We start from the raw sequence: 15,433 nt of genomic DNA on the forward strand, positions 1-15,433 counted from the left end.
AGACTCTGAAAAAAGGAAAACTTGTCTTGGAGCCCTTCTATCCAGTGTCCAGCTCATTCCCATGAATCCTGTTAATCATGGTCAGGAAGTTACACACTCCAAATTGTGTGTGTACATGTACAGTATGTTGTTTGTTCCTGTATGTATTGGTGGGCGAGTGTGGATTTTATGTTTCTCAACATTTACAAAAGGTGTGTTTGCTGATAAGTGATGAATCCCTTTTCCAGGGATTTAGCCCCGTACACTTTATATGAACCGGACAAATATTGTTTATCCTCATCGGCTCTACAGAGAATCTATTTGTTCACATAATTAGAAACTCAACTTACTACAACAGATTTCCCCTTTTCCAGATTCATCACCTAGTCCTCCACTATAATAAATATGAAGATGGCTGCCGTCTAATCGGCTCTTAACCAACCACGCTATTTTGTTAGTAACTTGTTTTGTACATAATGTTGCTGCTACCGTCTCTTATGACCGAAAAGAGCTTTTGGACATCTGAACTGCGATTACTCACCTCAGATTAGACAAAGAGTTTTTCTTGAGTCGAACAGGAGGAAGATACTACAGACACCCGACCAGGCCCAGCTTTCGCTGGAGAAGGAAACTGAGATTTCGCGGAAAAGATCAGGGTGCCTTGTGAAGGAGTGGCTAATCTGCCTTTGCCTTCCGTCCTGCTAGCTAATGTTCAATCGCTGGGGAAAAAATGGGACGAACTGAAAGCACGTATATCCTACCAACGGGACATTAAAAACTGTAATATCTTATGTTTCACAAAGTCATGGCTGAACGACGACATTAAGAACATACAGCTGGTGGGATATACACTCTATCGACAGGATTTAACAGCAGCCTGTGGTAAGACACAGGGCGGGAGCCTATGCATATATGTAAACAACAGCTGGTGCATGATATCTAAGGAAGTCTCAAGGTTTTACTCGCCTGAGGTAGAGTATCTCATGACAACCTGTAGACCACACTATCTACCTACAGAGTTTTCATCTGTATTTGTTGTAGCTGTCTACATACCACCACAGACCGATGCTGGCACAAAAACCGCACTCAATGAGCTGTATAGGGCCATAAGCTAACAGGAAAACGCTCATCCAGAGGCGGAGCTCCTAGTGGCCTGGGACTTTAATGCAGGGAAACTTAAATCAGTTTTACCTCATTTCTATCAACATGATAAATGTGCAACCAGAGGGAGAAAAAAAATTGAGACCCCTTTACTCCACACACAGAGACGTGTACAAAGCTCTCCCTCACCCTCCATTTGGCAAATCTGACCATAATTCCATCCTCCTGATTCCTGCTTACAAGCAAAAAGCATGAAGCACCAGTGATTTGGTAAAAAAAAAGTGGTCAGACGAAGCAGATGCTAAACTACAGGACTGTTTTGCTAGCACAGACTGGAATATGTTCCGGGATTCTTCCGATGGCATTGAGTACACCACATCAGTCACTGACTTTATCAATAAGTTCATCAAGGACGTCGTCCCCACAGTGCCTGTATGTACATACCCCAACCAGAAGCCATGGATGCCAAATGGCTGTCATTTTCAAGGAGCAGATACTCTAACTCTGAAGCTTATAAGAAATCCTGCTATGCCCTCTGACGAACAATCAAACAGGCAAAGCGTCAATACAGGACTAAGATCGAATCGTACTACACCGGCTCCGACACTTGTCGGATGTGGCAGGGCTTGCAAACTATTACAGACTACAAAGGGAAGCACAGCTGAGAGCTGCCCAGTGGCATGAGCCTATCAGACGAGCTAAATAACTTCTATGCTCTCTTCGAGGCAAGTAACACTGAAACATGCATGAGAGCACCAGCTGTACCGAAAGACTGTGTGATCATGCTCTCAGTAGCCAATGTGAGTAAGACATATAAACAGGTCAACATTCATCAGGCTGCAGAGCCAGACGGATTACCAGGACGTGTACTCCGAGCATGCGCTGACCAACTGGCAAGTGTCTTCACTGACATTTTCAACGATAGTCCCTGTGCTCAAGAACACTAAGGTAACCTGCCTAAATGACTACCAACCCGTAACACTCACGTCTGTAGCCATGAAATGCTTTGAAAGGCTGGTCATGGGTCACATCAACAACATTGTCCCAGAAACCCTAGACCCACTCCAATTTGCATACCGCACCAACAGATCCACAGATGATGCAATCTTTATTCCACTCTACACTGCCCTTTCGCACATGGACAAAAGGAACACCTATGTGAGAATGCTATTCATTGACTACAGCTCAGCGTTCAACACCATAGTGCCCACAAAGCTCATCGCTAAGCTAAGGACCCTGGGACTAAACACCTCCCTCTGCAACTGGATCCTGGACATCCGCCACGCTGATCCTCAACACAGTGCCCCTCAGGGGTGCATGCTCAGTCCCCTCCTGTACTCCCTGTTCACTCATGACTGCACTGCCAGGCACGACTCCAACACCATCATTAAGCTGATGACACAACAGTGGAAGGCCTGATCACCGACAATGATGAGACAGCCTATAGAGAAGAGGTCAGAGACTTGATCGTGTGGTGCTGGGACAACAACCTTTCCCTCAATGTGATCAAGACAAAGGAGATGATTGTGGACTACAGGAAAAGGACAGAGCACGCCCCCATTATCATCGACGGGGCTGTAGTGGAGCAGGTTGAGAGCTTCAAGTTCCTTGGTGTCTACATCACCAACAAACTAACATAGTCCAAGCACACCAAGACAGTTGTGAAGAGGGCACGACAAAACCTATTCCCCCTCAGGAGACTGAAAAGATTTGGCATGGGTCCTCAGATCCTCAAATGGTTTTACAGCTGCACCATCGAGTATCCTGACTGATTGCATCACTGCCTGGTATGGCAACTGCTCGGCCTCCGACCGCAAGGCACTACAGAGGGTAGTGCGCACGGCCCAGTACATCACCGGGGCCAAGCTTCCTGCCATCCATGACCTCTATACCAGGCGGTGTCAGAGGAAGACCCTAAAAATTGTCAGACTCCAGCCACCCTAGTCATAGACTGTTCTTTCTGCTACTGCATGACAAGTGGTTCTGGAGCACCAAGTCTAGGTCCAAGAGCCTTCTAAACAGCTTCTACCCCCAAGCCATAAGACTCCTGAACATGTAATGAAATGGCTACTCAGACCATTTGCGTTGCCCCCCCTCTTCTACACTGCTGCTACTCTCTGTTACTATCTATGCATAGTCACTTTAATAACTTTACCTCCATGTACATATTACCTCAATTACCTCTATACCGTTGTCCCCGCACATTGACTCTGTACTATTGTTATTTACTGCTGCTCTTTAATTATTTGTTATTCTTATCTCTTACTTTTTTAGGTATTTTTTTTAAAACGGCATTGTTGGTTAAGGGTTTGTAAGTAAGCATTTCACTTTAAGGTCTACTGTTGTATTCGGCACATGTGACGAATACAAATTGATTTGATTTAATCCAAGAAACCATTGCCTCTATTTGTACTCCATAGAAGCATTCCTAGAATGTGAATGTGCACTGATGGACATGGTGGACCATTATTACATCATAATGTTTTCATATACCAAGGAACAGATCAAATCAACATTATACTTATTATAATGATACCAAAAACACATTTTGTACATAGTTTCCTTCCTATAATACTATACTTTAATACAATATAGAATCTCCTGCAATCATCTTAAAAGGGCTACGGCTACATTACTACCGTAAGTGCTCAACCAGCTCCAGTAGAGAGAACTTACATGGCAACATTACATGGCAACCGAGGGAGTTCCTGAATGGACCCCATTGATGTCTCTTTTTCGCTGCATTTGTGACATCAAAATCTGGCCACCGGCCTCCTGTCTGTCAACTGGAGCATAAAACCGCTATGGGGATATTACCATGCGGGGAATACTATGTCTCCCTATGGGAGACCCTTTTGAACAACTCTTTATTTAATTTTTTGGGCCTGGGTTGCCAGATACTGAGAACATCCTTGAAAGAAGAGTCTGAGAGGCCCATGTCCTCCACAGATTCAGGTTGAGGCCATACAGTACTGCAGCCTTTAAGCAGTTCCTATTTAAATAGTCTGAACTTGAGACCGTGGCTCGTGTTTCGGTATCTGTCCCGCATTGAGTGAAGAGGCGTTGTCTAAGACACTTGTGTCATTAGGCTAGGCTATATTTAGTGTTTACCGAGCGTCACACGCACACACGACGACAACAACAGAGATCCTGCCAGTGGTATGTCTTTTCTAGCCAGGCAATGTCTTCAACCACACATCCAACACATTTGACATAGGCCACCTTGGCTGCATACAGCTGTGTAACGACTGTTGTTGTTGGATTAAGGCAGTCGGCTCCTAAATGGCTTTCACCAGATAAAAAAACAAAACGCTGGAGAATTTGACACAGGCTCAGAATGAAAAGCACTCATTTGCTTTCAATGACGACGTCTGTCAGAGTGGTATTTTTCAACAGAAGTTCTCAACACGTTCCTATTACATTCATGGTACACCTTGAGGAAGTCATTCAAACACACACACTCTATACATTTTGTATTCAAAGGGAGGGAATAGGCACCCCCCAACCAAGTTGATCTGGGTTTCCCCATCTACTCCCCTATTATCTCAAACGTCTGTTATTTTACCCCAGGCTCACAGCCTTACATGTCTCCATGGTCATTATTCTCTCACCGGGACATTCTAATGAGGCTTTATTTCAACATGAAGGTATAGTCTATATCAAGTCCCCATTCTAATGTGGTTTTATTTCAACATGAAGGTATAGTCTATATCCATGAAGGTATAGTCCCCATTCTTTAACCTACCTCTCCATCCTCCCCTCTCACACACACATCTAGTGGCCGATGTTCTCTTGGACCTCCATTTGATTTATTAGGATCCCCATTAGTCAACGCCAGTGGTGACAGCTAGCCTTACTGGGATCCAACACATAGCGAAAAAGACATTACAGACAAAATTCTTTACAATTTACATATATTTAAAAACATGAACATGAAAGACAATATAATTGATTTCTATTCGGAAGGAAGGAGCAGCGTTCTTTTATAGAGCGGTTTAGAAAATGAACATTTCCGGCAGCGGGCCAAAACAAACGTGACTTCTCTTCCAAATGAAACAAATCAGAAAGTGCTTCATTACCTGTTTCTGGGGCTAATAGTTACACATATACAACCCTCTTGGATTTCCCAACTGCCCTGTCTGTCACAGCAGTGTGCGCATGATTTACTGTTTTTATAAAGTCACTGACCTGACTCACCGCCTATTCTAAAGGTTAACCCAGTAACCACGGCAACCACATCCGCCCCTACAGGTTGAACTTTCCGCTTTACCACGACAACCACAGTGCTTAGTCACTCTAAAGGAATTCTACTATTTGTGATGCAATAATTCAACAGTCTATGTAATGACATGCATACTGTAGGTGTAGGAAAATTGGCACACTTGCATATTTAGCATAACATAGACCTACGCAATTTGATCTAGCTTGGTGTAGTAGGTACAGTCATACAACTTTAATTTCAGTCATAACACACACACACACAAAAAAACATTTTCTTCAAAAACGTTCTGCAAAGCACAGTCACAACACCAATACACACATCAACAGTACACACACCCACCCACACACACTTACCCCCACACCACAACTGTATCAACACTGCTCCTGCGCATATCAACCACAAACCAATGAGCCAGTGATAACATTGATAAAGCCCATCTGATTGGCCTGGCGGTGTTATTTGGTTAAACACTTAAGGTGTATCCTACCCAGCGACCCAGTGCTCGGAACCCTCTTTGCATTGATGTCAAAGAACAAAGGTATCAGCTTGGAAGAGGAAGTAGATGGGTGGTAATTGAGGCCTTTAGTGCCATGGGGCAACGAGGACATGAGTGGCTCCACACACACACACACACACACACACATCATCTACATGGGTCATCTCAGGTCAGGTTAAGTTAAGGACACAGAGGAAACACGGAGGGAACGGTCGGTCTGTTGGCTAGATATTAACTGGCACTCATGGTTACGATACCTCCGCATAGGTCTATTATACAATGGACTAGGACTGCTACTAAGACTACTGCCTACTATTCATCTAAACTGCAAAATACTAGAATGAACCAATTAATAGTAACTGGCAACCGCTGATACTGTAGGCTCATTTGGGTCTGGAGCTGGACAAGTTGAAGGCCAGCCATAGGCCTACATCCACGTAGCACTGTTTAAAGGCCTATAAACCCAATAAACCAGGACTGCTACTAAGGTGACTAGCATTCAGAGCATAGACAATAGTTGAATGAACCTTGGGTAACCCTGGTACTTGGCCTACTTACTCATGTTGCTAAACCAATTACTATAATCTGCAAAAAAAAATATAGTATTCAGGCCTAGTGTTTTATCAATGCATCATCCACAGCTGTTGTTGCCTGCAACATTTAATTAATACAACTGTGGTGTGAAAGGGTTCGTCTTCCATTAAATGACACAATTACTTTTAATTATCTAGCATAATTACTAGAGGCTTAAGGAAATTCTACACCCTCAGTCAGTCACTGTCTGGCCTCGTTCACTAATTACGTTGACAGTCGTTAATGGGGTCAAGGGGAGGGCACTGTCGTCATGGATTATATAGGTGTCTATAGGCTCTAATACAGATGCATGATCAAAAACTGCTTTCACTGGGTGTTTTGGTAACTTGAATTTCTCGTGGCCAGACTAGGTAACGAGCATCTGACCTACAGTAATTAGGCAAGATTTTAGTTCTGGGTTTACCGGGATTATGGTAACCTTAACGAAGTGGGTCAAACACAACCTAAGAGGTGGTCTTAATGACTTCCTGTTAGTTTATGTAACGTTGTTAGTATGGATTAGATTGCTATAATGCCTGCTTTGATACAATCCATGATTGCTTACTTCACCTTATGTTAAAGGGACAAGTGGTGTTCATTGTATGTTACAACTTGGAGAAATATGCCATTTTGGAACACCATGCTTATTGTTATTCTGCATATAGCATGACTAATTCATATCAAATATATCAGAGTAGTCAAAGGACATCACATCTCTATAAAATGTGAAAATCCATATAGCGAGACTGTAATAAATATACATTACATCAATGTATGTTTACTGTAAGTCTGATAGAAGGACATGTATGCCATTCGTCTGAGAGGGACTGAGTCTAATAAATGGCTGGGTTTCAGATGCTGTTATATGAGACAACCTGAGACACCCAGCCCAGCTGTCAGTAAAAATATAAACCATCTGATTGGAGCACAGACCTGCCAGTCAAAATATAAACCATCTGATTGGAGCACAGACCTGTCAGTCAAAATATAAACCATCTGATTGGAGCACGGACCTGCCAGTCAACTCATAAACAGTACCATTCGTGTCCTCAGATGAACTTTTCAACTGATGCCCGAAGAGAGACAGAGAGAAAGAATGAGAGGGAACGTTAGAGAGAGAGAACTTTACATCAGTGTAATGCTAACCATCCCTGTGCCACATACTGTAATAATATACACAGATAGCCTGTAACACGGTTGAACGGGTTCACAGTAGACCTTTGAGTTCAATAAAGTAAAAGCCAGTAAAATAATAAGTCAAGGAATAAAGGAACTGTACTGAATATTATTAAACAGAACGATATGCCAAACCACTGATGACATGTGAATAATAAGCTAGCAGCACTCAACAGTTAGTCTTACAGACCAGAAAGGGGATGTGTCCCAAATGGCACCCTATTTATTATAGTGCACTAGTTCTGACCAGAGCCCTATGCACTGTTTAGGAAATAGGGTGCCGTTTGAGACGCAGCCCAGAGCAGCAGTCCACATGGAGTGGTTTACAGAGCCCAGCTGTCTTGTATCAACACGCTGTCTCAGGGATGACTTCAGGGATAGGGTAGGGATAAGGGAGGGGGGGATAGGGGATGGGTAGTGGAGGGGAGGCTTTAGGGGATGGGGTAGTAGAGACTAGTTCAATATGTGAAGATGCTTGGCTTGGAAAGGTACTATATCCACACTGGGATAGGGTAGGGATAAGGGAGGGGAGGGGGTAGTAGAGACTAGTTCAATATGTGAAGATGCTTGGCTTGGAAAGGTACTATATCCACACTGGGATAGGGTAGGGATAAGGGAGGGGAGGGGGTAGTAGAGACTAGTTCAATATGTGAAGATGCTTGGCTTGGAAAGGTACTATATCCACACTGGGATAGGGAGGGGAGATATGTGAAGATGCTTGGCTTGGAAAGGTACTATATCCACTCTGGGATAGGGTAGGGATAAGGGAGGGGGTAGTAGAGACTAGTTCAATATGTGAAGATGCTTGGCTTGGAAAGATACTATATCCACACTGGGATAGGGTAGGGATAAGGGAGGGGAGATATGTGAAGATGCTTGGCTTGGAAAGGTACTATATCCACACTGGGATAGGGTAGGGATAAGGGAGGGGAGATATGTGAAGATGCTTGGCTTGGAAAGGTACTATATCCACACTGGGATAAGGGAGGGGAGATATGTGAAGATTCTTGGCTTGGAAAGGTACTATATCCACACTGGGATAGGGTAGGGATAAGGGAGGGGAGATATGTGAAGATGCTTGGCTTGGAAAGGTACTATATCCACACTTTTCTAACCACTTTTATATACATTGTCAATTCAAGTCACGTACAAAACCAAATTCCTACGTGAGGTAACAAAGACTACAGTAAGCCTGAAAAGTTAGTTTTGTAGGTACTGTATGAGGTGAAACAACGACCAACAAGGCTCAGAAATGAATGAGAATTTGTCTACAACTTTATAGGAGATAATGATTCTACAGCAATACCCCTGGGTGTTATTCATAAGCCCCCGTAACCCTTTCCATTTAGCAACAGCTGCTAAGCTCAATAAATGATGCCTTGTGCTCAGCTACACAGAGAAGGCTATTTGTCATATCAACTAAATGTATATAAAAAGACAAACGAACGAGTATTAAAATGCATACACCGTTATTCTCTAAATTACGATGGAATATTTATTCATTGAAATGAGAGATCTTTAAGGGAACAGTTAGTGGGCGAACATTTCCGTAAAGGAATTAAACATCATCTGGTTTCAGTCTGGTGGGAGGCAACATGGAGTGGAAAGGGACAACTGTACAACTGAATGCATTCAAAGAAAGGTGTGGGTGGGGGGCTGCCTTAATTGACAACCACGTCATCAGTGCCTGGGGAACAGTGGGTTAACGGCCTTGCTCAGGGGCAGAACGACAGATTTTTGACCTTGTCAGCTCGGGGATTCGACCCAGCAACCTTTCGGTTACTGGCCCAAGAGGTGTATATACTGTATATGAGAAGTTCCATTGAGATCAGAGTGGTATACTGTTCAGCTGACCACAGTTTATACTTAGTTTACGTCTAACCCAAAATGATAACCTGAATTATAGATTATATTCCAGTTCCTTCCACTACTCACAGTGGTCCTTTTTACAGTATCACCTAATCCTATGGTTATTGCCAAAGCCACACAAAGAGATCTGAGACCAGCCTATAGACTACTCGACTTTGTCATTGAGAGGAAGTGGCCCCTCCCTAGTACACAGGATTTTACTGTGAGCTGACGATGAGTAAAGAATACTAACTAGCTGTGGGTTGTAAATGGGTCTGAGACTCTGAGTCTGTAACTGGGTCTAATGGGCGGAGGCAGTAGGAGGCCGTCGTGCCTGTGAGGCAGCTGCGGGGCGCCTTGACAGAAATGAAACATGGATTATTTCTCCCGTTGTATTGACGTTGTTCTGCAGTCTCCTCTCATAGCTCATTATCAGACTCACAGAGGCCAGGTTTTTCACATTGAGGAAGAGGAGGAGAGAGGACGAGGGGAAGGAGGAGAAAGGGGAGGAGGAGAACTAGAACGTCTCCTCACGTCCTACTTACACCTCTCCGGAGCTCGATGCTGACACATCACTTTAGTTTTCTTTCTCTCGCTCTTGTTCCCTCTCTCGCTTACTTTCTCTCTCAGCTCCTCCTCTCTGCGTCTGTCTGTCTCCCCCTCTCGCTCTCTCTCTCATTATTTCTGTCTGCCTCATTCTCTCCCTCCCCCTCCCTTCTATGTCTGTTTCTCTGCCCTCTGTCTCTCTTTTGCAATTCCCCTGTCTTTTTCTCCTACTCTCATTCTATACCCTACCTCTCTTTCCCTCCCCCGTTTCTTTCCCGCCCACCTCTATATTTCTTTCCCTCCCCCTCTACCTCTCATCCTCTCTCCCCCACCCTTCCCTTCATAGCAGCTATGCTGATGTCAGGTAAGGTAAGCGCTAGCTGGGCTCACTGCACACATCACAAAGGACACACATACTACAGTAAGAGAGAGAGTGATGGCCTACAATACCTGACAGTACCAGTTTAGATGTGACACCATCTTCTCCTTAAGTAATTTTAAGGAGTAGGATACTTGTCCGGAAGCTTATAAGAAATCTCGCTACACCCTCTGACGAACCATTAAACAGGCAACGCTTCAATGCAGGACTATGATCGAATCCTACTACACCTCTCTGATGCTCATCAGATGTGGCAGGTCTTGCAAACTATCACGGATTACAAAGAGAAACCCAGCCGCGAGTTGCCCAGTGACGCGAGCCTACGAGCTAAATGCCTTCTATGTTCGCTACGAGGCTAGCAACACTGAACCATGCATGAGAGCACCAGCTGTTCCAGATGGCCGTGTGATCATGCTCTCCGTAGTCTATGTGAGTAAGACCTTTAAACAGGTTAACATTCACAGACGGATTACCAGGACTCAGAGCATGCACTGACCAGCTGGCAAGTGTCTTCCCTGATATTTTCAACCTCTCCCTGACCCAGTCTGTAATGCCTACATGTTTCAAGCAGACCACCATAGTCTATGTGCCTAGATGGCCAAGGTAACCTGTCTAAATTACTATCACCCTGTAGCACTCACATCTGTAGCCATGAAATGCTTTGAAAGGCCGGTCATGGCTCACATCAACACCATCATCCCAAACCCCCTGGACCCACTCCAATTCTCATACATCCCCGACAGATCCACAGATGATGCAATCTCTATTGCACTCTATACTGCCCTTTCACACCTGGACAAAAGGAACACCTACGTGAGTATGCTGTTCATTGACTACAGGAAACAGAGGGCCGAGAACACCCCTATTCACATCAACTACCTCGTATTCCTTGTATATTGTCTCGATATTTTATTGTTTCCTTTTACACTTTTTTTCTTATTTCATTTTACAGGTTTTATACATTTGTCTTAATTTTTAACTCCGCATTGTTAGGAAAGGGCTCGTAAGTAAGCATTTCACGATAAAGTGTACACCTGTTGTTTTCGGCGCATGTGACATACAATTTGATTTGATCATTTGACATGGCTATCTAACACACGAAAAGAGGACATGTTTAGGGGCTAATTGAACAAGTAAACAAAGCAGCAGTTGTTCCACAGAAATCACAGCAGTTTCCCAAGAGGCAAACAGTCTACAGATTCCTACTGTGTATCCCATTTGGAATTGAATGAGCCTAAAATAAGACTGAATAGGCTTGGGTGATAACACTCTTAACCAACCTCATGTGGCCAACTCTACTGCCTGCTTTCTGCACAAACAGCTGCACACACACACACACACACACACACACACACACACACACACACACACACACACACACACACACATACACACACACAGATCTTCAGCTGTTAGATGTTAACTCTTCCCAGCCCTCCCGGGCACGCTCAGAGTGGAATGATATCATTTCTGATCCGATAACCCAGGAGACCTAATCCGGTTTCATAGGGATACATATATTGACTGTTTGTAAATATCATCAAATGAAGACATAATTCAATAGGAGTTATAGGAGACTGCTGAAAAAACACCTACCGACTGCCTTGTTTCTGCTTGCCTGCCTCCTCGGAGAGTGTGTGTGTGTGTCCGTGCACGTATATATGTGTGTGAGAGATTTAGCCCAGCGCCTCACGCTACACACAGAAATGAAAAGCGCATTATGAGTTTTTGTTGATTTTCCCCAGCTAAAACACAGCATAAAGGGCTGTTATGGGAGAAGTATGTAGTTTGTGAGGTTTTTATGACGTTTTCAGTCATCTTAGGCCCCAAACTGTACATGCTGAGCAATTTAACCTTATTTGTTTCTGAATGAGTCATACATTTCTATTTAAAACTATAAATATTTCACAGGTAATTATCTAGAAGCTCCAAAAATGGAGTCATTCGTAAACACCAGTTTACGACTTCCTTTTAAACTTTACTGGTGTTTTTTTAGACTGACTGGTCTGGTGTCACCTCTCTCTGGGTGAGTATGTTTTGGGTTTGGGCTACTTTGTTGCTAGCTCAGCATTTTCTCCTGGAGGTTATTCCTCTGAGACTATATGGAGACTGGTGTGAGTTAGCCTAGCGCCAGGGCGCTAACTTAACTTAGCACTGAGGTTTAAACCCGCTAATGGAGGGGTTGTGTTTCGCCGACAATTATCTTTAACGGCCATATTCACATCTTCTGACCAGGCATATTTCTGTCCCCAAACAACTGTACCCCTATAGACAGAAAAGCAGATTATAAACAGAAGCTCTTTAAAATGCATTTTACACTTTCTTTAAGACTTTATTTTACACTGTGTCCCTTATGGAGTCTGAGGCCATAGAAGGGAGGGTTTCTCAGACTTCAACAGGAGGCACGCTAGTAAGCACCCAAACCCAGACCCAAACGGAAAGGCATATCATACTTTTCCTACCTTCTACGGCTCTCTTGAAGAAGACCTTGCAGCTGCCGCATGTAACAACCCCGTAGTGACATCCCGACGCCTCGTCCCCGCAAACCAGACACACTTTGGCTGTGGACGACGGGTGTCTCAGCGACGCGCTGAAACAAAAGCACACACCGAGACGACACAGTTTAGCCTTTAAAGAAACGGAGGCCTCTGAGATGCTGTGAAACATTCACATTTTTACTACGTAAACAGTACATTAGCCGCACAATGTGGCTAACCATACGGATCCCTGCCAACTGACAGAAAATAGACTTTGCACTTGTCAGATTTACTGCAGCGAGTTGGAAATGACGCTGACAGAAACACAGAGGAGACGTCTTTAGCAGGCTAAGAAAAACAAAGGACAGACAAGAGGCTGTGAGGAGGTGTGTGTGTGTGTGTGTGTGTGTGTGTGTGTGTGTGTGTGTGTGTGTGTGTGTGTGTGTGTGTGTGTGTGTGTGTGTGTGTGTGTATTCGTGTGTATTCGTGCGTATTCGTGCAAAATAACAGCAAGACTGTGGAGTTGATTTGGCCCAGATGACAGAGTACAGGTTAAAGTCAGAAACACTACAGTCAAAAGGCAGAAACTGTTAGCAGATGTTACATTACGCTGACCTAACAATATCTCCCCTTCAACTACCTATTGCTGATGTCTAAGGTCAACGTTGAAACAACTGTTTCCTAAATAATTGATTCTAAGATATGAAGGCTATAGGTCTGACCTACGCCATTGTCCACGTGTGGAGAGAGATGTCAAACCAATGTAGATAGACTATCAGCCAAGTTGATAATGGGACAGCTCCCACTATGGACTGACCTGGCTGCAGAGTTTACATCCTGTCATGTCACTGAGTCTTGCGCCATAGTTAATGATTCTCCAGGTGGTAATAGGGCGAGGACTTAACTTGTTATTGATGACACAAAAACTTAGTCTCGCACGCACGCACACACACACACACACACACACACACACACACACACACACACACACACACACACACAGGTATATAGGTGGATCGCTTAGTCACTGGGCTCAGGGCATTGTAGGTCACTTATGTATGCATTGATGTGATGACACATCACGCAAGTTTGCTCAATCATGTTGTTCTCCATTTCTATGTTGTGAGTCATGCTATGGCTTACGGGGTCACTATAGCTTACGGGGACATTTTCTAATAATATGCCAGACGAGTTCACCTATGCCTTAGGTCAACTTAACCAGAGCGTACTGGGGTTATGCAAGAAATACTGAGTGAAGACTCAATATTGTACTGCGTAGCCAGTGTCATTGGTCAATTGGCCTGCTGTACTTAGGCAAGGTCGAAAATGAGGCTTTGATAAGATATGGCTATGCTGTTACGATAAGTTCAAATCTATACTGTAAGTTACACGCACCATAAAATACATATCTCTGAGCACTGAGAGAGAGGAAGGGAAGGAGAGAAGTATACATTTTGCCCAAACATTTAAAAACGGACCAGGCCTGGGTGCTCCAAATAGTTTTGCTGAATCAGCAGAGATCAGATTAAATCGCTGGGTGAAACCTGACATAGTTTTCGGGGCAGGACCTCGGCAGCGGCACAGTGATGTCCTTTGGAAAGGTTTGAAAGTGACCCTTTCAAATGATGCACATGGCATCAGCCTAAATTGCGGGAGTAAACTCTGGAGCAGTTGTGAATACACTGTGTACAGTGGATAACATATTGAAGGCTTGTTTCTCAGGGCGGGACTTTCATTAATGTCAGTTATTAATGTCTACTCCAGATACTGAGTCAGCCGTAACCAAAAGAGGACTATGTAGAGAGAGACGTAAAAACCAGACAGAGCACAGCGTTGTTATTGACAAGAAGCCTTATTATTCCCGGGGTATTTGAAGTGTTTAATGTAGGCTGTGTAGTACTGTGGAGTAAAAGTTATACATGGTAAAAATATATGTTTAGTCTATAATACACATTTTTGCTGATTTACACAAAAATAACCTATGCACACAAATAAACACACATGCATAGAAACCCACACACACCCTACCCCCCACTGAAACAACAAAAACAAGGCGATAGGTACAAAAACAGGACACATCGTATCAAGACATTAAAAACGACCTCCCTCCAGCCCCCCTCCTTCCATCTAATTACCTCTCTCATCTCAATCAATAACACACAAGGTGATTGTCTGGTTAGCATTCTACCGACATCCTTCATCAAACGAGCTGTCTTCTCTCACAGACACACACACACACACACACACACTCAGGCACACACACTGGCTCTAACACACACACTTCCTGCCAGGGCTTGCTGGAGGGGGTAAACCAACAGCGGCAAGCAGATACAATCAGGAGCGCTGATCTAATTCAACCTTGACCATCTACACACACATTCAATTTCTTAGCACGCTTAGAGGAGTCTCTATCGAGGTGTGTGTGTGTGTGTGTGTGTGTGTGTGTGTGTGTGTGTGTGTGTGTGTGTGTGTGTGTGTGTGTGTGTGTGTGTGTGTGTGTGTGTGTGTGTGTGTGTGTGTGTGTGTGTGGATCTGGCACAGGGCCTGTGTGTGTGTGTATGGGTGTGTATGTGTGGGTGGTTCTATTTATGATCAGCCTGCTAAGCAGACCTCATTTCCCACAAACCCAGTCATCT

General features: G+C 44.0%; 1 protein-coding gene across 4 annotated transcripts in view; it reads right to left on the reverse strand.

The window, feature by feature from the left end:
• LOC139374710 (mineralocorticoid receptor-like) overlaps positions 1-15,433 on the reverse strand; it is a 99,029-nt gene that overhangs the window by 26,902 nt on the left and 56,694 nt on the right. For 3 of the 4 annotated variants that reach the window (XM_071115815.1, XM_071115816.1, XM_071115818.1), the window contains exon 3: positions 12,774-12,910. In XM_071115815.1, the coding sequence (XP_070971916.1) occupies positions 12,774-12,910 (137 nt within the window). The remainder of the gene's footprint in view (positions 1-12,773; positions 12,911-15,433) is intronic. The other variant, XM_071115817.1, reaches the window with a different exon arrangement.

The sequence above is a fragment of the Oncorhynchus clarkii genome, chromosome 19, assembly GCF_045791955.1.
Source record: "Oncorhynchus clarkii lewisi isolate Uvic-CL-2024 chromosome 19, UVic_Ocla_1.0, whole genome shotgun sequence".
Classification (NCBI taxonomy): domain Eukaryota; kingdom Metazoa; phylum Chordata; class Actinopteri; order Salmoniformes; family Salmonidae; genus Oncorhynchus; species Oncorhynchus clarkii.